The 22,765-nt window shown below is 36.2% G+C and overlaps 1 protein-coding gene across 2 annotated transcripts in view; it reads left to right on the top strand.

Moving 5' to 3' along the window:
* LOC143182635 (protein pangolin, isoforms A/H/I/S) overlaps positions 1-22,765 on the top strand; it is a 206,252-nt gene that overhangs the window by 159,569 nt on the left and 23,918 nt on the right. Inside the window, exon 4 of one of the 2 annotated variants that reach the window (XM_076383780.1) lies at positions 19,169-19,235. The exons of the other annotated variant lie outside the window; for it this stretch is intronic. Coding sequence (XP_076239895.1) covers positions 19,169-19,198 — 30 coding nt within the window. The 3' untranslated portion in view covers positions 19,199-19,235. Of the gene's footprint in view, positions 1-19,168; positions 19,236-22,765 lie in introns of those variants that run through there. 2 annotated transcript variants of the gene reach the window in all.

Below are 22,765 nucleotides of genomic sequence, written 5' to 3' on the forward strand. Positions count from 1 at the left end.
TTTTACACTACATCACAACGTATCTCTGAAATAAACCATGACATGTGCATATATGTTCAGAAATCACTAACGTAAGCTTTTCAACTTTCACTCTTTGGATTGCTTTCTGTGTATGTTAGTTCATTAATTTACAATTCAGTGTACAGATTATGTTTACATAATAAATTTAATTATTAAAAATTTAACTTTTATTACCACGAAACTATGTTTGAGTATAAATTTTCAACCATCACCATGAAAACTTCTGTTGTATAACTATTAGACTGCAGATGTTCCTATAAATTCATAGTTTTTCAAAGACAACTGAAGAAATGAAATCCCTAAATAATCTATTCTAAGACATCAAATTCTTAAACATTTCAAATATTCTGTCTCTAAATATTTCAACGTGTACTTTCGAAATTTGTATACTCACTTTTTGCATATTTCAATTTACCATTAATTCGTAAATGAAAGCAGAATGTATTATCGTATTTATGAGAATATTTTCGCTCTTGTCAGGCAGAAGTATTGGAAACAAACTCAACACTGTCGGAAATATCCCAGCCCTCTACCACTAAGAGTTAAAAGGACTCGTTTGGAGGGAGAGTTCCTATTACCCCAGCATTCTTCGATAGAGCTCAGCCATAGGAAAGGGTTAAACGATATCATTTAGTTGCGGCCACGGCTTCGTTCTGGTCATTCTTGTAGCTGGCTTCGACGCATAAACACGTAGCCTGCTAACCAAGGGTGTGGAAAACGTTTTGCAGGAACACCAAGGTGCAGGGACGAATAGAGAGATAAGGGTGCAAGAGAGAAAATTACATATTGAGCTAGCAGGACAGGCCGAGAGCCTCGTGTTCCGCCCTCCCTACCCTTTCCATCCCTTGTCCACGAAAGGACTGCTGTGCCCTCCAAACGGAATACTCGATCGCGATTAAACATACATAGGCACACCTCCGTCGTTCACCTTTAATTCCACGAGCGCTCTGTCTTTTGCAAGCCACCGCCAGCGTTGACGAATAATTTCTTTCCTGCCTCCTGTTCTGCTTCTTCCCCAGTTTTTTCCTTCGCCACGTTCACACGGCTTGTCGATCGTGCTGTGTAATTTCGCGGTGTATTATGCCTTACTGTCGACCCTCAATCCCCCTCCTTTGTCACGATCTCTTGATCGGATTTGCGTGATGATTGTGTCGACGATTTTCCTTGCAGGACTTTAATTGGCCGCGACTGTCAATTAGCTCCCGCTGCCTTTGTCTTTGATTTCACGGAGAATATCACACGATAGACTTTTTCTTTCGATTGTAGAAATTCTATTATTTCTCGAGATTTTAATTTTGGTGTTCTTGTTTCGAGAGACAAGCGTGCAATTTAATTGTATGAACGAAACGTTTTTACTACGAAATTGTAATCGTGTTATTTCAATTTTCAAAGGAATTTAAGTATTAAGTGTGAAGTCATTTAGTTGACAGTCTGGGGTATCAAGAAATGTGTAATATTTTGGAACTGTTTTCGTAGTTAATTACTAATTGAGTTTATTTTTTGGAAGATATAAATAAAAGTTACAATTTTTAAAATTAGATCATTACAAAATGGCGGAGTTTTTCGCTGTTCCCAAAACCTCTTCCAGTAGAATATCGATTGCTGGCTGTTACATCAGGCAAAAACTAGGACATCTGAAATAAAAAGACTTCTGCTGATTCGTAAACTAGAAGCTATTATCTACAATGTACCTCACGATTGTTTTATATCTTAATTATTTTATTTTTCATAAATGATTAAACTTGATTTTTGGGGACAAAACCATCGTTTTTCGTCAAACTTATCATTCCTATAGTTACTAAAATTTGCTAAAGATCTTTCGCCAGCTTGTAAATAATTGTTTCCATATTGTGATTCAATAAAAGTGTTTTATTTCAGACGTCCCAATCTTTGTTTTAGGTTGACAACCTATAATTGATGTTCCATAAGACGAGATTTTGGGAACAGACTATTCTAAATCATAGTCTATCAATGCTATTCTAAAAATTTAAAAAAAGTATCAATGCGTCCAAGCTTGAATGCATCGAAGCTGTACAAACATTCGAACAGATTGCATTTTTTAAAATTTCTTCAAATATTCAAACTATTTGGACAATCGAATAGTTGGCTTGATTTGAAAAAGCGAATGTTGTCTTGCTTTGATTTTGAAGTATATGGACAGCACTGAACACTCACAGCTTTCATCATATTACCTAAAATCCCCGAGTTGTCCTATATTTTATAGTAGCACACTAAAACAATTAAACTTGAATTACATTTACTGTTCCCGAGATTCATCATTTACCATATCCATCAGTAAATAATTTCGAAGTAGCACACTAAAACAACTAGATTTGAATTACATTCACGGTTCCTGAGATTCATCATTTACTATAAAATATTGTCGATACCATGACGTTCCAAGTTTCCCCACAATAATTTAAGATTCGCAAAGTGTAAACAATCGACAGTGAAGCGATCCAGCAGCGCCACAAGGAAACCGACTTGCCATTGGAACAGTACGAATGTTCGTTCGATGATCAAGGAGGATGAGAGTAGGCTGCGCAGCAGTGAACGGCAAAGAGGAGGGAAGTCGTGTGGGGGTGCACTGCTCGAGGGGTGCGAGAGGAAAACCGAGGCAAGAAGATCCGCGCAGAGGCATAGAGCGCCGGAGCACAAACGGAATTTTTGATGGGAAGCGATCCGTTATTCACGGATCTCTCCGAGCTATTGTATACGATCGCTATGTCAGAGCTCTTGGCCAGCGAAGCAACCTGTCCTCTGGGGTTGATCGATGCTACCTTCAGCGCAGAGCGGAAAAAAGCCAGCACAACAGCGAACGGGAATCACTTGCATGGTACAGAACCCGGTCGACGAGCTCTGATAATAGCGCGAGATCGGGGATTGAGCGCATCGAACGGCTTGTTTAGGAATTCGACTTGCTCTGTGCCTCTACCCCGGGAATCTTTGTCGCCTTTTAACGCTCGATCGGTAGGTTCCAACGCGTTTAAACTTCTTTTTACTTTTTTCCAGTGCCTTTTAACGCGGAATTTGATCTTCTGGTAGTACAGCTCGTCAGAGGCCTCGAGGGGCGTCAAGTTCATCAGAGGTGCGAACCTGAACGTCCAAATGTTGCGTTCCCGAGATGGTGTGTCGATAGTCTGGCTCGTGACGGTTCTTCCTTTTGTATCGTGTTTGAAGATCGTAGTATGCGTTCAGTTAGCACTAATGCTAACTAATGTTAGCATTAGAGATATTTATTCAAAGAGGCTTGGATGAAGAATGTTACCATTGCTGCTAATATTAATGTATCTAGTAACAATATTCCTCGTGTGATTATTATTAGAATAGATTGCAAATATTTGAAGCGTGGTTTCTCATGTTTTACTTAACGATTTAACCTATCTAACTGCAACCCTGGTGAAATGTCTAACTATATACATGAAGCGTTAGCACTAATGCTAACTAATGTTAGCATTAGAGATATTTATTCAAAGAGGCTTGGATGAAAAATGTTATCATCGTTGCTAATATTAATATATCTAGTAACAATATTCCTCATGTTATTATTATTAGAATAGATTGCAAATATTTGAAGCGTGGTTTCTCATGTTTTACTTAACGATTTAACCTATCTAACTGCAACCCTGGTGAAATGTCTAACTATATACATGAAGCGTTAGCACTAATGCTAACTAATGTTAACTAATGTTAGCATTAGAGATATTTATTCAAAGAGGCTTGGATGAAAAATGTTATCATCGTTGCTAATATTAATATATCTAGTAACAATATTCCTCATGTTATTATTATTAGAATAGATTGCAAATATTTGAAGCGTGGTTTCTCATGTTTTACTTAACGATTTAACATATCTAACTGCAACCCTGGTGAAATGTCTAACTATATACATGAAGCGTTTGTGGGGTTGTAAGGTCGAACTCAATATTTTATTCAGAATTGTGTATTTCATCAAATTGATTTACGCCAGCTGATACACATTCCTATAGGCATGCTCTGTGAATTTTACGCCTTCCAGTATAAATTAAGATTTTATAGAAGAAGAAAAATTCTTTTGATTATTTACAGTCCTTTAGTAGGGATGAACTCCACAGCCCCTACATTTATAAGTCACACACTAGTGGTAGGTAAATTCTGAAATGATAGGAGCCATATTTTGCCTATCAGAAGTAGGTACATACTCGAAAACTGCAGCTTCTATTGAAACATTACATACAACATATGAATTTTAGTAGATAATCATGGATATAGATATGCATAGAAATCCTATCTAAGAAATATCAATGGCTTAATATACAAACGTTCTATGTCCATTTTTGGTCAAGTTTAAGATTCTATATTATAAATAGATTTTATATTGCGTTATGTTTTATATATACAGGGTGTAACAAAAATGTTGCAGTTCCTTAAAAGGGGTGATTCAGGGGGTGATTTGAAATTTGAATGTGATTTGAATGGACGTTTATGCATTAAGCCATTGATGTCTTCTTAAGAGAATAGCTTTACTATAAATTAATGTTAATATCGACCGAACCTAGAAGTGTATCTAGAAGAACCGCATGTGGCTTGATTCGGCCATGAACTATAATTTGGCCATCGTTGCCATATGCAAACTTGTTGCCTCTCAGAACTGAAATGGATTAGGAATAAAGTGTTAAATAAAACGAAAAATATTCAACAATCTGCCACACTCCATGCTCCTCGACTCCAGAATGAAGACCATGAACTAGTCCACCTAACTAGGAATTCATAATCAATATTTTACGACATACTTTATCAGGCCATTTCGGAGGCCTCGAATTCCACGCATGCAAATGATAAAAATCGAGGGGAATAACAGAGGCTGGCCCGAGTGGGACGAAGGAACGGCATCAGAGATTTACGACGCGACTAGCGACTTCCTCGATCGTGGCCAAAACAACGAAAAAGAAGGCTGGATTGGCCGAGGCTGCGAGCCACCGTAGCTTTTCTGGAAATCGTCGAAGAATCCTACGTGGAATTTGTAACGTTGTGAAAGAAACAGCCAGAGAATACTCGCTGGCGGAGTGGTGCAGGGACGCGAAGGAATGGCGCTGGGAGCGTCGTTCATAGAATATTAATAACGATCGAGCGCGTATCTACGAGCGCGGGGACACGTTCTTGCATACACAGGCTAATCGTCCTCCATCCGGGTCCGGAGATCGTAATCATACCGCATAATTATTTCAGCGGGTGCCGCTATTTTTGTCCACACTCTGCTGCCACATAACACGACCAAAGGGAGCAAGGGTCGCGCGCCTTGCAAGAACTTTTTAATAGCAGCGCGCACACTTACGCGAATCAAAATTGCTATTTGGACCTAACCTGTGCTCCAAGCGACACTTGCGTTCGTGTTTCTCAAAACTTTCGCTTACTAATAGATTCGTTGCAGGTAGCAGGACGAATTAAGTGCAACCTTTGTGGAATACATTTATAATAATTTCTGTTGAACTGTTCTAAGTCTACGTTGATGGTATATGTAGCGATGTCAGGCGAGAGAGAAAATATGTGGCGATAATAATTGCCTTGAATTTTTCATTAGTGTTGTAACGTTACAGCAGCATCGTGCAGCTAATTGCACTGATTAGGAAAACGAAACTTTGTTATTTGTGTGTTACATGAAAGTCGATGTTTCAGGAAGCAACCTCGGAAAGAACAAAAATGAAATGCTTAAATTTCTTAGAAAAATGTTCTCTTGTACATAACAGTGTATACTTATATTTTCAGTCTTAAAATTAGCTACAAAGTCGTAGGACATACGTAATCACACGAGTCTATAATTTAGCAGGAGTAATTTGATAGGGGAATGTTTGATTGACGTTGGTGAAATCGTTACAAATCCATAATAGTAATAATGAATCTGTTTTAGATAGTTCACCTAATTTAGTAGAGACTAGTGTAACTTCCTTTATTTGGTTGTATGCTGATTAATTATAAACAGATATTGTGCTTTTTCCCTAGGTACTAATGTCACACAATTTTTGCTTATTAAAGTCTTCTAAAACTAACTAAACTAAAACTAACTAGTGTAACAATTGTCTATAGACAAGGTGTCCTCTTCTACACGTATGTACTTCGAGTTTACACAGTTGTAAATTTGGATAGTAACGTTATTGAAGCTATCATTAGTGATTCGAAATTATAGCATATCTAAAAGAAAAATTTTCCATCCTAATCATGATTTTAGTTATCAAATCAGATAGCACTAAACCTTGGTGTACATGAATCTACATTGTTACTGCTGCAAGTAAGATTTTGCCTTCACATCTATTACTCAGATTGCTGTAAAATAACTACCTACAAATAACTAATGTTGTCAAACTTTCTATTACTATCTATAATATCGAGATTCATAAAAATAATTTATTTTAAAATACAAGGAGTAGATATCAAATTTAGACGATAGTGTGCATTATCCCAGTTTCCTGGGATGTTTTTCCTAGCTATTAAATGCAAACTTTAAATTGACATTGGTGTGTTAGAAATTCGCAAGTATTAAAATACACAACTGTATTTTGAACTATGTAATTTATTTCAAGAGGTACAACAATTATAAAGACTATGAAAACTAACTATGACTAATATGTATTATCAAGCATAGCTATGAATATTAAAAAAGTCTTTCTGCTTTATTCTATTCTCTATTTTCACGTTTTAGATTTTTCTGGGTGTATATATATGGTTGGTTTTTGGTAAGAAGATGACTTAGCCTTTGGTTTAGTCAGTAACTGAAACTACATTTTGGACTCTAATTTAGAAAGTATGCACACATAGTGACCTAAGTTGTTTTGCATGGATATCACTTATTGTATTTATCCTTTATGAATTAGGAATAAGTCTAGTCATCTAATAAGTGAAATTCAGGAAACGTATATAGATAAATAAGTATATTTAATTGCAGTACATGACAAAATCTTTGTATTCTTTTCGGAAATGATAAATACTTGCAAGGAATATCAGTAGTGCACCAAAAAATATTCGACGCATATTTTTTAGCTGCTGAAATTTATGTTTAGGGGCGAAAACCACCCCCAAAATTAGGGTGGAAAATATATTTTCGTAAATATCTCGAAAACTAATGCAGGTAGAAAAAAGTAGTATATATACAAAATGCTTGTTCTTTCATAAGCAATAATATGTCGTAAACGATATTCGAGATAACTACGAAAATGTAATTTCCACACCAACTTTCGGGGCAGTTTCTAAGTTTAAGTTCAAGTTTCAGTAAAAAGTAAAGAGAAGCAGGCAAACTTTACAATTACTTAAAACGAGTTCCAAGGATTCCCCACAAAATCAACAAAACTGCGTCATCAATGTAAAATGGAGCTCATCGAAAATTATCAACGTGCTACAAAAACAGTACTAAAAATAGTCGTTGACCGATTACATTGCGTTCCTCGTTATTTATCGTTAGGCATCGTTAATGCGTTGCATGAAACGCTCAGCGCGATTCCTGATCATCGATTGCATTAGCATGCATCTCGAGGAGCGAGAGCGCGCGTTGATCCAAGAAACTCGAGTCCCAAGAAAAAAGTCGAACTTCTCTTAAAGGTGCGCCTTAAAATTCTCACGGCGGATTTAGCTCGATCCACGTCGAGGAAGTGGAAGAGGGCTGCTCGCGATCGGCAGAAAGAAAAGCAGCAGATTATACGGCGAGCAGCGTACCGGTTTTATGCGCGCGCACTCACGCACGCCTTGCTACTCGTTCGCTCTGTTCGAACGTAATCCGGTGTCGAACGGAAAGAAAATCGAATTACGTGGTTGCTTCTCGGCTTCCGTTCGTTCGCGGCAATAAGAATGTGGAAAAAGGAAGGGAGGGGAAAGAGAAAGAGAGAGAAAGGCGTCCAGGGGAGAAAAAAGCGTAAGATGTGGACATGGAGTGCACCGTGTTCTGCTGTAATGATACGCCTTAACTGATATTGGGTTCTGCGGTGAGTAGGCGTCAGGTTTTTCATAGTTATGCGGCTACTGCTGCTCTAGGTTCGAGGAAACTGTGTAGGGGGTTGTTTTGCGAGCTGCCTTAAGGGAAATTGGGACTTGGCAATTGTTTGATGACGAGGGTTCACTTGCAGAAAAGTTAAAGAGGAATTACTGAAGAATTACATAAATCTATGTTCTATTCTAACAGGTTTATCTTTTTATTGACAAATTTATGTAGGTGTGTAATCATTTTATGTGTAAAAATGATTAAGAAAGAGAAAATTTAGAACTTATACTTAAGTTTTGGAACATTTCTACGATTCACGTTATGTGGTCTTATAGGTAGTCGAAAATTCGCCGATAGGAAATAATTTATGAACCATTATTAAGAGAACAATAATTACTCGAAAACTGATTGCATTCGCTCATTGCATGTTTTCTGCGTATACCTCGTTTTGCAACATCACGATTCATGCAGATTATGGTGATAAAAACCCTACCTTTTGCTCTGTGTTGAACATACCTGACCCATAAACAGACATATATCAGACCTGGTGCATTCTACACTTCTGAATTCTCTGTTTCAAACATCTGAGTTTATGAATTATGGTGAACCAATTAAGTGTTGAACAAACTACAAATAAACGAATTTTTCATGTATTTTCACATATTGTATTTCAAGACAAAGTAATCGACACTTTTCATGAATTCAACTTAAAATTAAGATTCTTATTTAAAATCTGCTTCCTCATGAAAAAGATTCTTTTTGGCTTCGCAACAACTCAGAACGCGATCGACCTTTTCTCTCCAGACCAAAATATGGATCTTTACACCAGTAGTAAGGATTTCAGTCAGAAATTATAAATTAATTTCGCGGGGGTTTCTCTTCAATCATTGATACGAGAGAGCAGCTAAACTCCTCATGCCTATACTTGCTCGAACACGAGGCGCGACCGTAAACCACGATACGAGAAGCCTCATTATTTTCTAATGCACTTGTTAATTGACCAATGGCGGGAAGTGTGCCTCCCACATTGAGCCGAAGGTCTCTCTGTCTCTTCCTAGTGTTAACTGGGGCCGGAACAATTTAATGATCGGCTCCCGTTTCTCTCCACCGCCTCGTCTAGGATTATTACGATAGCGTGCCTCGCGATGCTTCTCGTGCCCACGCCGAGCGACCTTCCGCTCTCCTCGGACATCAGATTTTTCGAATAGACGACTGCTGGCTGCCTCGAAAATATCTGCCCATTTCTTGAGTGCTTTCCTCAGCCAGCAGAATGGGAGGAACGAAGACGAATGCTCGACTGGAGCGTGTTCGTTCTCGAATCGCGCGGATCGAAAGGCTCGGGGCCCTCTTACCTGCGCATCATTTCATTCGAATGGTCGAGAAGAGCGCCATTCTACCAGCTGGAAGGAACGACTCGGCTTTTCCACTTTCCTCCGTTTCGGGATTAAATCACCGCGATTATCGGGGAATCTTGGATCTTCCTAGTAACGAGAAACTTACAAAGCCTTTCTCTCATGCGTTGTCTGAATTTCTTATTTCTCTGAGTGCATCACGATCGAGATTATGGCAGCAGAGTCGAACTTGAGGAAAGTCCCTCCTTTTTCGGGAAATCAATTTTAGTAGTTTTGGTTGTAATTTGGTTTGAGTGTTGAAATGTAAATTTGTTTGAATTTTAGACATTTGTGTTGAATCATATACGTAGCTTTATTTGACAGTAATTTGTTTTCAATGTGATACTGAATATCGTTGTTTACTGATCTCATATCTCAACAAACTCTATTTTATTAATAAAAAATAAGCACAAAAGTAATTCACATAAAGTAGTAATTTGTATGCAACATATGTTTTATACACTTGCATAACCATAGATACACATTCACATGTATACGTGTTCATGTATGTATAAATTGTAATTATTGCAATAACACGTGGTATATATAAGTACATATGTAATCAATAAACATTTTAGTGATAGTTCAGGAAATATATTTAATTGGTTGATAAACATTAATTTGACCTTTATAATAAACGTAATATATGTATATCTATGTATAAAATCAGTGTAGAATTCTACTTTTTTCTACTTTTCTAATTCTACTTTTCGAAATTCTACTTTTAGAAAAATTTAAAGATATACAATAAAACTGTATTGTCAGGTTATGATCACCTAATATAAGTTAATCACAAGTTATATCTGCTTACATGATTTTTTAAATATTTAAAGGTCGCACAAAATAACATATAATCTCGAAGCATTTTGCTTCTATTTCTCATTTATTTCTTATTTTATGACAGTATTAGATGACACTTATTATCCTTTTTATAATTTTTACGAACAATTAATCATACTGTTTTGTAGGGGAACAAAAATAGGAGAAACTTCATTCTTCCTGAAATTGTCCTTATGTAACATTAGGGGAGATTGCAATCGAGAGGAAAGCTTTTCAGATAAAATCTAGAAAATACGAGGGATGATGATGACTATTCGGCCATTAAGGCCATGAATTTACTCTTGAACAAGATTTCTTATTATACACAAGACTCATAAGAATCATTATAGACATAAGACTTATAACGAAACTATAGCTATTGTATAATTACAGAAATATGTAATAAAGTGTGATGCCTAGGTCAAAAATTTATTCCACATTTATTATGAACAATATGTTTGCAAAATACAAAAAGAAATTATTTCATGTTTACGATTTCAGTGACGAAACTGAAAGAAAATACCTGTTTCATAAATGAAACTTGCGATAGCAAAACTAACGACAAGCCTATAGCGAATTTACGTCAAAGTTCGCAGAATTTATCTACCAGTGAAAAGCCCGAATTAGACAAGTTTCTGATTAGAGCTGAGGTGATCAACAGAAATTGAGCGAACTAGTCACGAGGGCACTCTCAAAAACAAAAGAAAGTGCGTCATTCCGATAAGGCGTCTATGAAACAGCTCTATTGATCGTCATGATAACAAACATAGCGATCTATCGATACCGCGTGCTGCGATTTTCCCGCGCTTGCTGTGGATCACGTGCGCCCACTCGGCCAACCTGTCGCTACTCCGACTCTCAGCTAATCACATGGTAGCAGCCGCAGTAACAGTGGCATGTATCGAATTACAATCTGGAAAATTCATGAGTTTCATGGGAAATATCTTCCTCCTCACGTGATGCCTTAATTCAAACAATTTCCTAGATTCTCGCATTAAGTCTTTGACTGCAGCAGTTAAAGTGTTTTGCATACACCGTGTATGGAAGTCCTAGAGTGCTATAGATGGTCCATAAGTATAGCGTAAATTTAATCAAACAGTAAAATAAGCATGTTGAAGGTACTAGAACAAGTGAAGTGACAGAGATATTGGAAGGTGGGCATTTTAGGTTTTTGTAGCATCAGGGGATCGGTTGTCATAATTTGTTTATACTGAACAGTATTTTTTATTGATGTCTCAATTTGTCGCGTTATATTTTTGGATAAACTCCAAAACTATAGGTACCTGCCAATATTGAGTATGGCAGAGAGGCTTAATAGATTCCACTCCTTCCCAAAGCAACTTAGTGCTTATTAACATTTATCATACCAATGTAGAATTACACGGAGTTTAAATACAGATTTGCAGGAATTAAAATTCTAAAATCCATAAAAAAGTGCGTATAAGCATGAAAAGATTTTGAAAATTTTCTAGGTTTTAAAAATTAAAAAATTATTAAAGAGAGGAAGGGTTTAAAAATTTAAAGTGACTCCACATGGAATGCTAAAGGTTGAGCATCAGCATTAAGCAATCAAGCATCCAAGCGAGTACGAATTATCCCTCTTCTTTTACTTGAATTATAGGAATAGATCCAGAAGACTTCATTTAATTTTCTTGGGGAACTCCAAATCCACTCCAAGAGTACCCAGCCCATTATTGCTGCCAATGGTATTCAAAGAATTAAGATTGATATTTGCCATAAATATCATTCCATAAGAATCCTTTAGGCTATACCATCTTCTGTCAGTTTCCTACGTCGCAACATCTGAAGGATCATCGCGCGTCCCACATTTTTGTGTCTCATTGATTCCTCGTTCCTAATCGAACAATCCCTGGTCCCCCTCAACAATCGCGAAATATTCACAAGCTGGATCCTCTGGATCTGCAAAACGACAGCGTTTCTTCGGTCTTGTTCTTTGCGTTGCGTTATTCACGGAAAGGGAGGTTCGATCGAACGACCAGCTACGTTGCGGATAGACTTAAGTTAGCAACGCGACAGACAGCGGATGGAATAATGACCTGCGTCCCCCAAATGACGCAAGATGCATATTTAATGACTCACCTACCTACCCACCGTTTTATTATTCCTGTTTGTGCATGCGGCAGCCGGTGGGCCTTAAACGCGTGTGCGTGGAGCATTCGTGGGGCTTGTAGACCGGCTAACGAAACAACGGAAATAGAGAGAAGGAGACGGGCGGAGAACGTGCTCGCGAATGTCATCGTCAGCCCCCTAGAAATTACATGTTGAACGTGCGACCTAGAATAGAGGCTGAAACAACCAGTACCACCTAGACCTGGCAAAACATAACTGTGCAATGGGGTGGGATGAAAGAAATATTGCGTGATTAATATAATCATTAGGAATAGATAGCAGAAGCATGTTGCTTTAGTCTTCGGGATTAAATCTGAAGAAGCTCATTGAAAACTAATGTTGGAATAATTTTTGAACGTTGAAATATTAATTGTTTGTTTCTTAATCCTTAAGCCTTAACTGCTGTGGTGGAATATTTTTCCAAACTTTATTATCGATACAGTTCAGGAATAATAATTGATAATACTAATTGCAAAGTGACATACAAAAAAATATGACTTAACTGAGGATTACTAGGACTCTTAAAAAGCTATCTGTCAGTAGATAAGAAAACTACCAACAAATATATGTAATGCCTGGGGTTTTGCAGGGCCTCCCTAAAGCAGTTAAGGGTTACCTATGGGCATACAATTTTAGGGTATGAAGACTTTCGATGTGAAATATTTACCAAATTATTGACTATATTGGCGATTAGTGTTATATAGAAATTGAGCTATATATTATCAAGTCTTGCATATTAAAATGGAAAAAATAATAAAAATCTATCACGCGGCATCTTACAGACCCCTAGCCAAGAGTTAAGGGGTAAAATATAAGATGATGATATAAGTGGGAAATGCTGATTTTAGACATAAATCAGATCAAAAATAAAAAATACCTCAGAAGGTTTTCATGTAAAGCTTTATCAGGGAGAAAAATGACTCTGAAAACTTATCAAACACACGTGTACACAGTCAAGACTGAATTTAATACAAGTAGATTTTCTCTGTTTATGTTGATAAACATTCCTAATATTTCCTTTCCAGAAATTTCTTTACGTAATTTAAAAATTGCTGGAAATTAAGTCCATGCTGTTACATAATTCTCGTTTTGTTACTGAATTTTTGCAACCGTCTTCTAAAATGTTACTTTGGAGTTTTAACTTTCAGAAAAAGAGTTCATAAAATTTTATACAATTAAAGAAATAACTAAAAGAGATATACTAAGAAGCCTAACAAAAGCATTTATGAATATAAATGTTTTTCATTGTTTTTATATCTAGAACCCTTTTCTCAAAAATGTTCCACAATTTCTGCAATAGTCTGTATTGAAGAAGAACGTTTCTCTACAACGCACCAGATATTGTGTCTAGCTCATTCTTTGTTTTCGACTATTTCTTTGGAACAAGATGTACTTCGCTAAACGTATGAAAAGTTCAAACATCAGTTCGCCATATCTTTGTAATGCTCTGTAATGGAAGAACTATTATTGGCAAACTGTTTCATTCATATTACGCTTCTTCTCTGACATTATTAGGCTGGATACACGTGTGTGTAATGCAATATGTAATGTAGCACGTAATGTAACGTGATTTGCACATGTGGACGTACTTGTTACACTGCATGTTGCATTATACATACATGCGTGCACTCGACCTTACATGTTGAGTTCGTTCCACTCCTAGTGTCGCAGCTTTATTGCATAACAAAGACTTTCATTTGGTTTTACTAGATTATCGTGGTAGTAACCAGGCTTCCGTAATTTCTGCTGTTATTTTTCATACTCTCTGTGTTCATATTTAAAGAGATTCTTTAAATAAGATCAGTACGTGAAAGTTTGTATTTTTTATTAAAATATTGTTATTTTACCAAAATTTTCAAATTTTCTGTTGATCTTATCTGTAAGTTGTTTAAGAAATCGTAGCCTTTACTATGATTTCTATTTTTGAAAAGTAGTGTCTCTCATCCATCTACATTCTTTCTATTTTTGAATCTTTAGTTAATTAGGGTTTATAAACTTGTGGAGATTAGTGAGTAGTTAATATTTTTTCATCAATTATTTCTTATGAAATAACATATATTTCTAATAATTCTAATTTAGAGTTCAAATAGAAGGATGAAATTTAGAAAACTATTTTAAGTCTATGAAATACGAAGTTTTCCAAATAAAAGGGTCCATGTTGCACAATGGTTTTAGTAATTTTAATTTTCCAAGGTAGTATAAAAAGTATCCGACTATGCATATTTAGGTACTAAAAAGCTGGGACACTTTCAACTTCGCTATGCTTCAAAGAGTTAGCTAAAATATTAAAATTGATTCGTGTTTTCAACGTAGCTTCCACGAATATCAATTTCGCTGAGTGAATCACATACAGCGCGCTTACAATCCAAAATCATTTAACGAAGAAAAGCAGCAATCCCATAGTTACGGCAAATAATAATCAATTACTGACGGTTTTTAATGTAGTTATAAAACACTGTTTCATATGACTCACTTTCTACTCTGGTGATGATTTCATGAGATTGTTTTATCATAAAATAATAAACCTTTTCATCGCTAATTACTAATTATAATGCTCTCTGGATATTTGATGGTAGAATTATTTCCATTACTCTTTCTTTACTTTGATCATTGATTCACCTGCAGTTAATAGCTGGCAATCGGGAGTAATACGCTCCTACAAGGGCTCAAGTTTCCCACTAATGAAAATCAAATTTTTTTTCGCTAAATCTTCGTGAGAGTATTATCATTGAATTGATACAGTTTTTCTGATGGAAGCAAATATAGACACAAGCACATTTCAACTGTTTTTAAACACACACATTGAACACACACGCCATATGAATACATTTTACTATAGACGTTTACAACTGGCATGAAGTCTGACAGATTTTGTATACGTTTCTTCCCAAATGGCACACGACGTCTTGAAGACGTCTATTTTATGTTCATTTTATGCCTGAACGTCTTACGACATAATTTAGACGTCTTAAAAACATCCAAGAGCGTACATCTTAAAGACTTGCAAAGTTTACGTCTGTAAAACGTCTTAAAGACACACTACATGGACGTCTTAAAGACTTACGCTTTTGGACGTCTTAAAAACGTCTAATTGTTGTCTGAACGTCTTATATACGTAATTTGGACGTCTTTAAGACGTCTTATAAATGTTTCTTAAGACGTCCTAAAGACATACTGATTTGTAACATTGACGTCTTAGAGACGTCTTTTGGACATTTTTAGGACTGTACTGGATGTTTTTAAGATGTTTTTAAGATGTCCCTGTGTTATTTGGGTTATGCTCACGCGACAAATTCCCAAATAGCACAGAGACATCTTAAAAACGTCTTAAAAACATCCAGTAAAGTCCTAAAAATGTCTAAAAAACGTCTCAGAGATGTCCGATGTTACAAATCAGTTTGTCTTTAGGACGTCTTAAAAGACATTCATAAGACATTTTAAAGACGTCCAAATTACGTCTACAAGACGTTCGGACAAAAAATAGATATCTTTAAGACGTCCAAAGGCGTAAGTCTTTAGGTCGTCCATGTAGCGTGTCTTTAAGACGTTTTATAGACGTAAACTTTGCAAGTCTTTAAGATGTACGCTCTTGGATGTTTTTAAGACGTCTATATTATGTCGTAAGACGTTTAGGCATAAAATGAACATAAAATAGACGTATTCAAGACGTCGTGTGCTATCTGGGTTAGTTTATTTACATAATTGTGAAATATTTTCTAATAAATATTTGTAATATATGTTACCTGAGTCTCCACTTTATATAACAAGTAGTGTCATAGTATTTTTATAAATATTTAATAACAGAATGTTCCTATCTTGTGACGTTTACGTCACGTCATGGGTTCAATTCCAAGAAACGTGGAAAGGGAAGAAGAGTTTTTCAAGTATCTGAATGTCCTTTGCCATAAACATTTAATACGAGTTGTGTCCAGCAGCGTGTGAAGCCGTTTTTTATTTTATGCATTTTTCACCGTTTTAAACCGTTTGTCCACAGAATGTCACATCAACGCCACGTCATGTCTTTTTTAACAATGAAAAACAAATTTTTTTGACCAATACTTCTTAAAATATTAAAAGTAGCATAAATGGATAAATACATTTTCTATAAAAACTAATTTGCGACATCAAGGATTCCCTTCCATTTTTGGTACTGAATGTATTGTCGTATTGAATGTGTTAAGGAGTTGTTTAATCAAATTATTTTTTTATCAAAATATGGAAGTCGTCTTGAACCTTTTAACTGTAATATGTAACATTTTATCATGCCATTCGAATGTCTATTAAATACAGAATAAAAAATTATTAAGGTACACGCGGTTAAAAATTAATAGTTACTTAGATATTCTTCAGTGAAAAAAGGTGAAACTTTTGTGCATGAGAAATTTACACAAACCTTGCTCCAGTTTCAGTGTTTACAATATGCCTAAAAAATGAGCTTTATTGCGAGCTACCTACGACCATTAAAGATGTGAGGGACCGTATCGTTAGAGTATGTAATGCTATAACTCCAGAAACACATATGTATCATTTGCATCGCTTGGTCTTCTACGTGCTTGCATTGATTCTAATCGACAAGATTTTGAGCATTTCTTGCATTAAAAATCAATTAAAGAATGTCTGGGTAACTATTAATTTTTGACTGCATGTACCTTAATAATTTTTTATTCTGTATTCATTAGACATTCAAATGGCATGATTAAATGTTACACGTTATAGCTAAAAAAGTCAATGTGACCATATTTAGATAAAAAGTAAAATAGCAAAAATGTAATTATTGCACTTCATACTGCTTTTTGTACCAAACAACTTTCATTCGAAACATTATTTTATACAGTATACCAGTTTATAAGTACCTAAATTTGGATAAGAGTTAAATGACTCAGTCTGTATTCGATTAATTCTATTAGTCCATTATTCATTACTAGTCTTCAGATTTTCATGCAAATACATATTTTCACAAATAGAATTAAATGAATGGAAGCTAAAGAAAAATTCGTTTCTTCCTTCAAATGCTACACATAATTTGTACCATACTTTTCCAAGTTTTCACATTTTTTCATACTATATGTATTCTATACCTTCTTACACATTGAAAATTCCCATAAGTGCATAAATATCCGCAATTTATTTATTATTCATTATTTCATTTACGACTCTGTTGTCCACAATAGATTTCAAAACTAAAAAAAGCAAGTACACAGAGGTCAAGCTTTTTATTTTCCTTTCCCCTTCCATACGTTACACTTCATGATTTCCTGAAATGCAAGGAAATGAAAAGTCCATAGCAGGGCGTCGCACTGGTTGCATGGTCATAGAAACGCTCGTGCAGGCGTTCAAGTTCGCTCAGGACTAGGTGTAAGTGCACATCGTCACGCTCCTTTTCCGCAAACTTCTTTTCCCTTTCTTTCGAAGCAACGTTCGGGACCGGAGATATCGAATGGCCTTAAGTGATTTATCGCTCCCCGTCCGTCTTGTTTTTATTGAATGACGAGTCTTGATGCGATTTCGCTTGAGCGAATAACCAATCGATTTACCGAAGACATTAGGAGGGTACCTTCCGGTAAACGTCTTTTAATTTCCTCATTCGTTTCGGCACCAGAACGAACGGTATTCTACATTGGAACAGGCTTTGACCTTGCTTCTTTCTTCGGTAACCTTTCGAGAAATTAGTATCTCATGCAAAGTAGAATTTAAATGGTTGATTTTTGAAAACCACCAATGAGAAATATAAAATAAATGGCAGTCCTTGTAATTGTTAGTGTACCTGAATTTTATATTTTAGTTTGAGGAAGATACTCTCTGGTATCAAATAATATTTTTGACATGTGCTTTTCATGAGGAGACTGCTTTTGAAGAAGTCTAACATTATGTAAATTAGCAATCTGTTTATTTTACGAAAATGTTTTAATGAATATTTGTATACATTTTTTTTCATTATTGACTATTATATGACAATTCTTTCTTAATTTATTCGAATGTCAAGATTTTAACATACCTACATAGCTACATATAGTATTACAGCATGGAAATCATTTATCCGGAGAAATTAAGAAAGAAGAAATAACTATTTTTGAATTTGTCCAAATTTATTTACAAAAGATTGAAACAAAAGATAAGTGCATCGATTTAGAGTCATATGAATATAAAAGATTTCGTGAATTACTACAAAAAAGCCTAAAGCAGGCACAAGAATGTTAAAAGGACGACACGTCGAAGCTTAATCGTCAACCTAAAGACCAATGGCAGAGCGAGAATTACAATAGGGATCCTTCAAACAGTACTTAACGTCATGGAAAGAGCATCTCGCAATATGATCTGGTTTTCGCCAGATCAGCGAAAACCATCGAATTCACTGCGGCCAGAGCCGTCGTGTGTCGGCTTTGTCCCGAGGATGAGCTGGTTTTATTAATCTGACTCACAAAGAGCTTTCGCTTTTTCGTAAATACTCGCAATATTGGTGATTCTTTTGCGGCCAGAGGAAAAGGGCTACCCTACACGCCATTGTTAGACATCAATATTTCTGGAAATACGCCATCCATGATTGCATGGAGTTTGAGAGGTGACAATATGGCCGGTTCAACTGTATGATTTAAACTAAATTTATGTCTGCTGCTCGTGAGCGAATTTTGTAACTCCGAATTTTGAATTTTCTCAAGATGCAAGACATTTTTTGTTATAGAAAATTTTCCATGGGTCCTTATGGTACATGTTACCTATATTATAGTGATAAAAATTAGATTTTGTTTCTCTTCTTTGTTACATCATATTATGCAGGATTTAATAATATTTTTTTTAAATTTCTGCAATTCATTTAGCATAAATTTATGTTTTCGTTAACATGTTGTCTTTTTGGTTGTTTCAGGTAAGTGTGCCACATGAAACGTCACTATGAAGTTACGTATAAGTCTTTGAGTAAGTACAGAGTTCCATCAAAGGAGAACAAACTTACAGGTTGATTCATAAGTGCATGTTAGTAAGGATCAAACTACATATTAAAATAAGTATTATAAAAAAGCATCACTTGAACATACGTCCTACGCGTGTCTGAGTTTTCGATTTTCGTATATTTACCATTTTGTCCTACCTCCATTACTTTTCAAAATATTTACGAAAATGTTTCTTCCTCCCCAACTTTGGGTTGGCTTTCACCTCCTAAGCGTGAATATCAGCAGTTAAAAGAAATACGTGTCTAATATTTTTCGATGCACTAGTATCTTATCAAGTTCCATAAAAACAGGAAGATGACACTAAAGTGTTGTCCCTTGTTAGTTCATAGATTCACTCCCTGAAATGTTGATATACAAGTGTATTCCTTTTTCTGCCGATTTCGTATAGATTTAGTTTCTTTCATATCGAGATTCGATTCGATCGATTTCTTATTCTTAACACCTATAGCGAGTCAGCTTCCCGCTTGCGTGTCACCACCGACTGCGAGATTCCCGTTGACAATGAAACTCGCGTCCCCCCCTCTGTCAATGAATACTTGATGGCTTGTGTCAACGTGTACATATTCCACCTACAAGATTATGCGGCATCGACGTCAATTTCATGCGTGACGAGTCTGCAATTTACGAAATGCCACGTATCAAGGACGAATGACCGACATTTGCACACTTCTGTTGCAAATGATGGATAGGTAGTTCCTTGGTTTCGTTGAAGCGGTTGCTTTGCTCCAACCTGTCCTTCTTCAGAATCGAGAAGGAAATAAAAATATTTAAACCAAAAGGCTTATCATCTATAATAAATAAGTGAATGACATGAGCAGCCCTATCTGTTTTCTATCATCACAATAATTTACAACAACGTTACATTTCTTTGTAAACCATAGAGAAGAAAAGTATCGAGTCGAACGACCACTTTGACAGTTATGAAAGCCCTTTCTGGACGAATGTCGACAAATAGCTGCCCAAAGTTATTTAAAATTAAATGATTCTGTCCATGAAGGGTTAAATCCGACAAGTGTCCTCGCTACTAGGAAAATTCCATTGCTAGCAAGAAGCCAATCGATGAACCTATCAAGTTAGAGGCAAACATGTAACTCGGGACAAAACCATCGCATTGTCGACAATAAATCTTACGATTTTAATATCTTTGATGGAGAATTTGGTTCATCTGATCGTATCATTGAAATCTAATACATATTCTCTGGCTGTAGACTCGAAATTCATTGATGAATTCAAAAATAAAAATCTAGGGCAATGGCTGGTATTAGTATCGTCTAGTACAATTTTGCCATTCATAATATTCCACGAAATTAATGTTAATATTTGTTGATGATGAATTAAACTAAATAGTAACTAATGTATCTAAGAAAGTATCTCACCCCCCACAAGAAAACTATCGCAAGCTGACAATGGAATTCTTCAAAAGGAGGAAACATATTTCTATTTGCAAAATTACTTCGTTGCAGCTTTGTGTAAAATACATTAATTTAAATTTACTCACATTTATTGTTTCAAAATTAGAAACTATAGGAATTTAGGCAATTCTTAATTCAATTAAAAGAAAATTGAAAGGTTTTGACTTGTGATAGTTTCCTTGTGGAGATGTGATATATTTGCATCTTGATGACTCTTAATAATAGACAAATTTAGTAAACAGTTAAACTTTCATAGCGTATTGAAAACAAATAAGTTTAAAAATTAGTGAATATCTACTGCTACTAATGATGTTATAAAGCAATTGAGTGAATTCCAATATTTTTGTTTAAAGAGAAAAAAAAATAGTATTTGTTATTCCGTGTCCAAAATGTGAACTTCACAAAAAGTATTTTGCATATTTCAACAGTTCCCTAGAAAGGTTCTTTAGTTTCCTAAGTTGGACCACTGGATTGAAGTGTAAAGGTGATTAAATATTCTTAAGAAAAAGTTTACAAAATATATTACGTAGATGTGAGCATACCTAGTTTGCAAAGTCTCGCACTAAACGTCAATAATCTAAGCAATCTCTTTTTAATTTTTCACTTACCCCTGTACAGTGTCTACGAACCCAAGTTGCACCATTTTATACACTGCATCATATTTTCTTCCTTCATTTCTTCGTCGAAGGTCCACAACCACTCAAAGTCCATTTTTTACTTTTTAAAATGATATTGCTTTCGTAACATTTTTCCGTTATCCATATTGAATCGGTCCAATGCAGGCAACTACTTTTAGTCCAATCTAAGCAACTTCACTAAACAATTAAAAATATTTTACTTGATCTTAATTTTAGATATAAGTTTCAAAATCCATACAATAAATTGTAGCTTTATCAATATATTTCCTACATACATATGTACATAGTTCAATTTTGTACGACTTCTTTTAAAACAACAGGAAAAATTGTAATTTGACGTTAAAAAATATTAGACTCTTAATCCTTAAAATAGTCTGCATTTGTTTACTTGAACGTTAAACGGTGCTATATGATAGTGCTTGTATCGACTAACTGAGCGTACAAGCAACACACAGCGCCTGTCGTAAGGTGCAAATTGTTTACACACTACAAATTACACCGCTGGTCGAACATAGGCTTCGATCGAAATCCGTGAACCGTCCCCTCCAACACGGAAGCAGAACGATCGAACTCGAAGTCCTCGAGTTGATGAAGCGAGCCACGATTATTCCGGAATAACAGGAACGGGCGGACGATTTTTTGACGAGCGTAGGGGCCCCCGACAACGTGGATATAGATTTCGGGTAAATATTTGGACGTCCACGAGCCAGGATCAGCGGAGCATCGAAGAAAGGAGAAGACCCGGGCAGGACATTGTCCAGTCGCTTAGCGGACCGCGATAACAGAGTTACCCTGGCCCCTCGGCCATTGTGTGCACAACTCCCGCAATTTATAAACCGCATAGCCGTGCGAAAAAGACGCGCTCGGCCCCCTCGCGAGACGTCCTTCCCCTTCGAGAGACGAGGCGACTGCTTCGTTCATTCGTTCGCCCGCGGTATTGTGTGCCATCGGTATGAAAAGGCACCGATTCGTGTCGGGGTTCGAGATTTCCCGATTCAGCCGTGGCACGGTCCCAAGGTTCTGGCGCGTTCGAACCTCTTGCAAGACTAATCAGCCGTGCCTCTATTCGGTCCTTTCTCTCGGAAGAGGGTAGCTCTGACAGGTTGCTCGAGAAATGACAAGTGCCACCTGTTTCGAAAACGGACCTTCGATGGAACATTACGTCGACTTGTGTTGCCGAATTTTGGTGGGCGGGGGGTTGAAGTGTTTTGAAACAGATGATTAAGGTGATTGATTCGAAAATGGTGGTATGTAGGTTAGAGTAGTGGTTTTGTTGAAAATTGCAACAAGTTGATGACAGATATCACATAGGTAGAGATCAGTATTGTGTATCTTGGTGTCATATTTTTGACACCCTCTGCGTACAGTGCATCTTGGTTTTTGATATGTTTCCTACATCAAAGTTGAAGGGTATAAGGTCTAGCGACCTTGGAAATTAATGTACTTTACCATCGCGACTGAT

This window comes from Calliopsis andreniformis, chromosome 8 (assembly GCF_051401765.1).
Source record: "Calliopsis andreniformis isolate RMS-2024a chromosome 8, iyCalAndr_principal, whole genome shotgun sequence".
NCBI lineage: Eukaryota > Metazoa > Arthropoda > Insecta > Hymenoptera > Andrenidae > Calliopsis > Calliopsis andreniformis.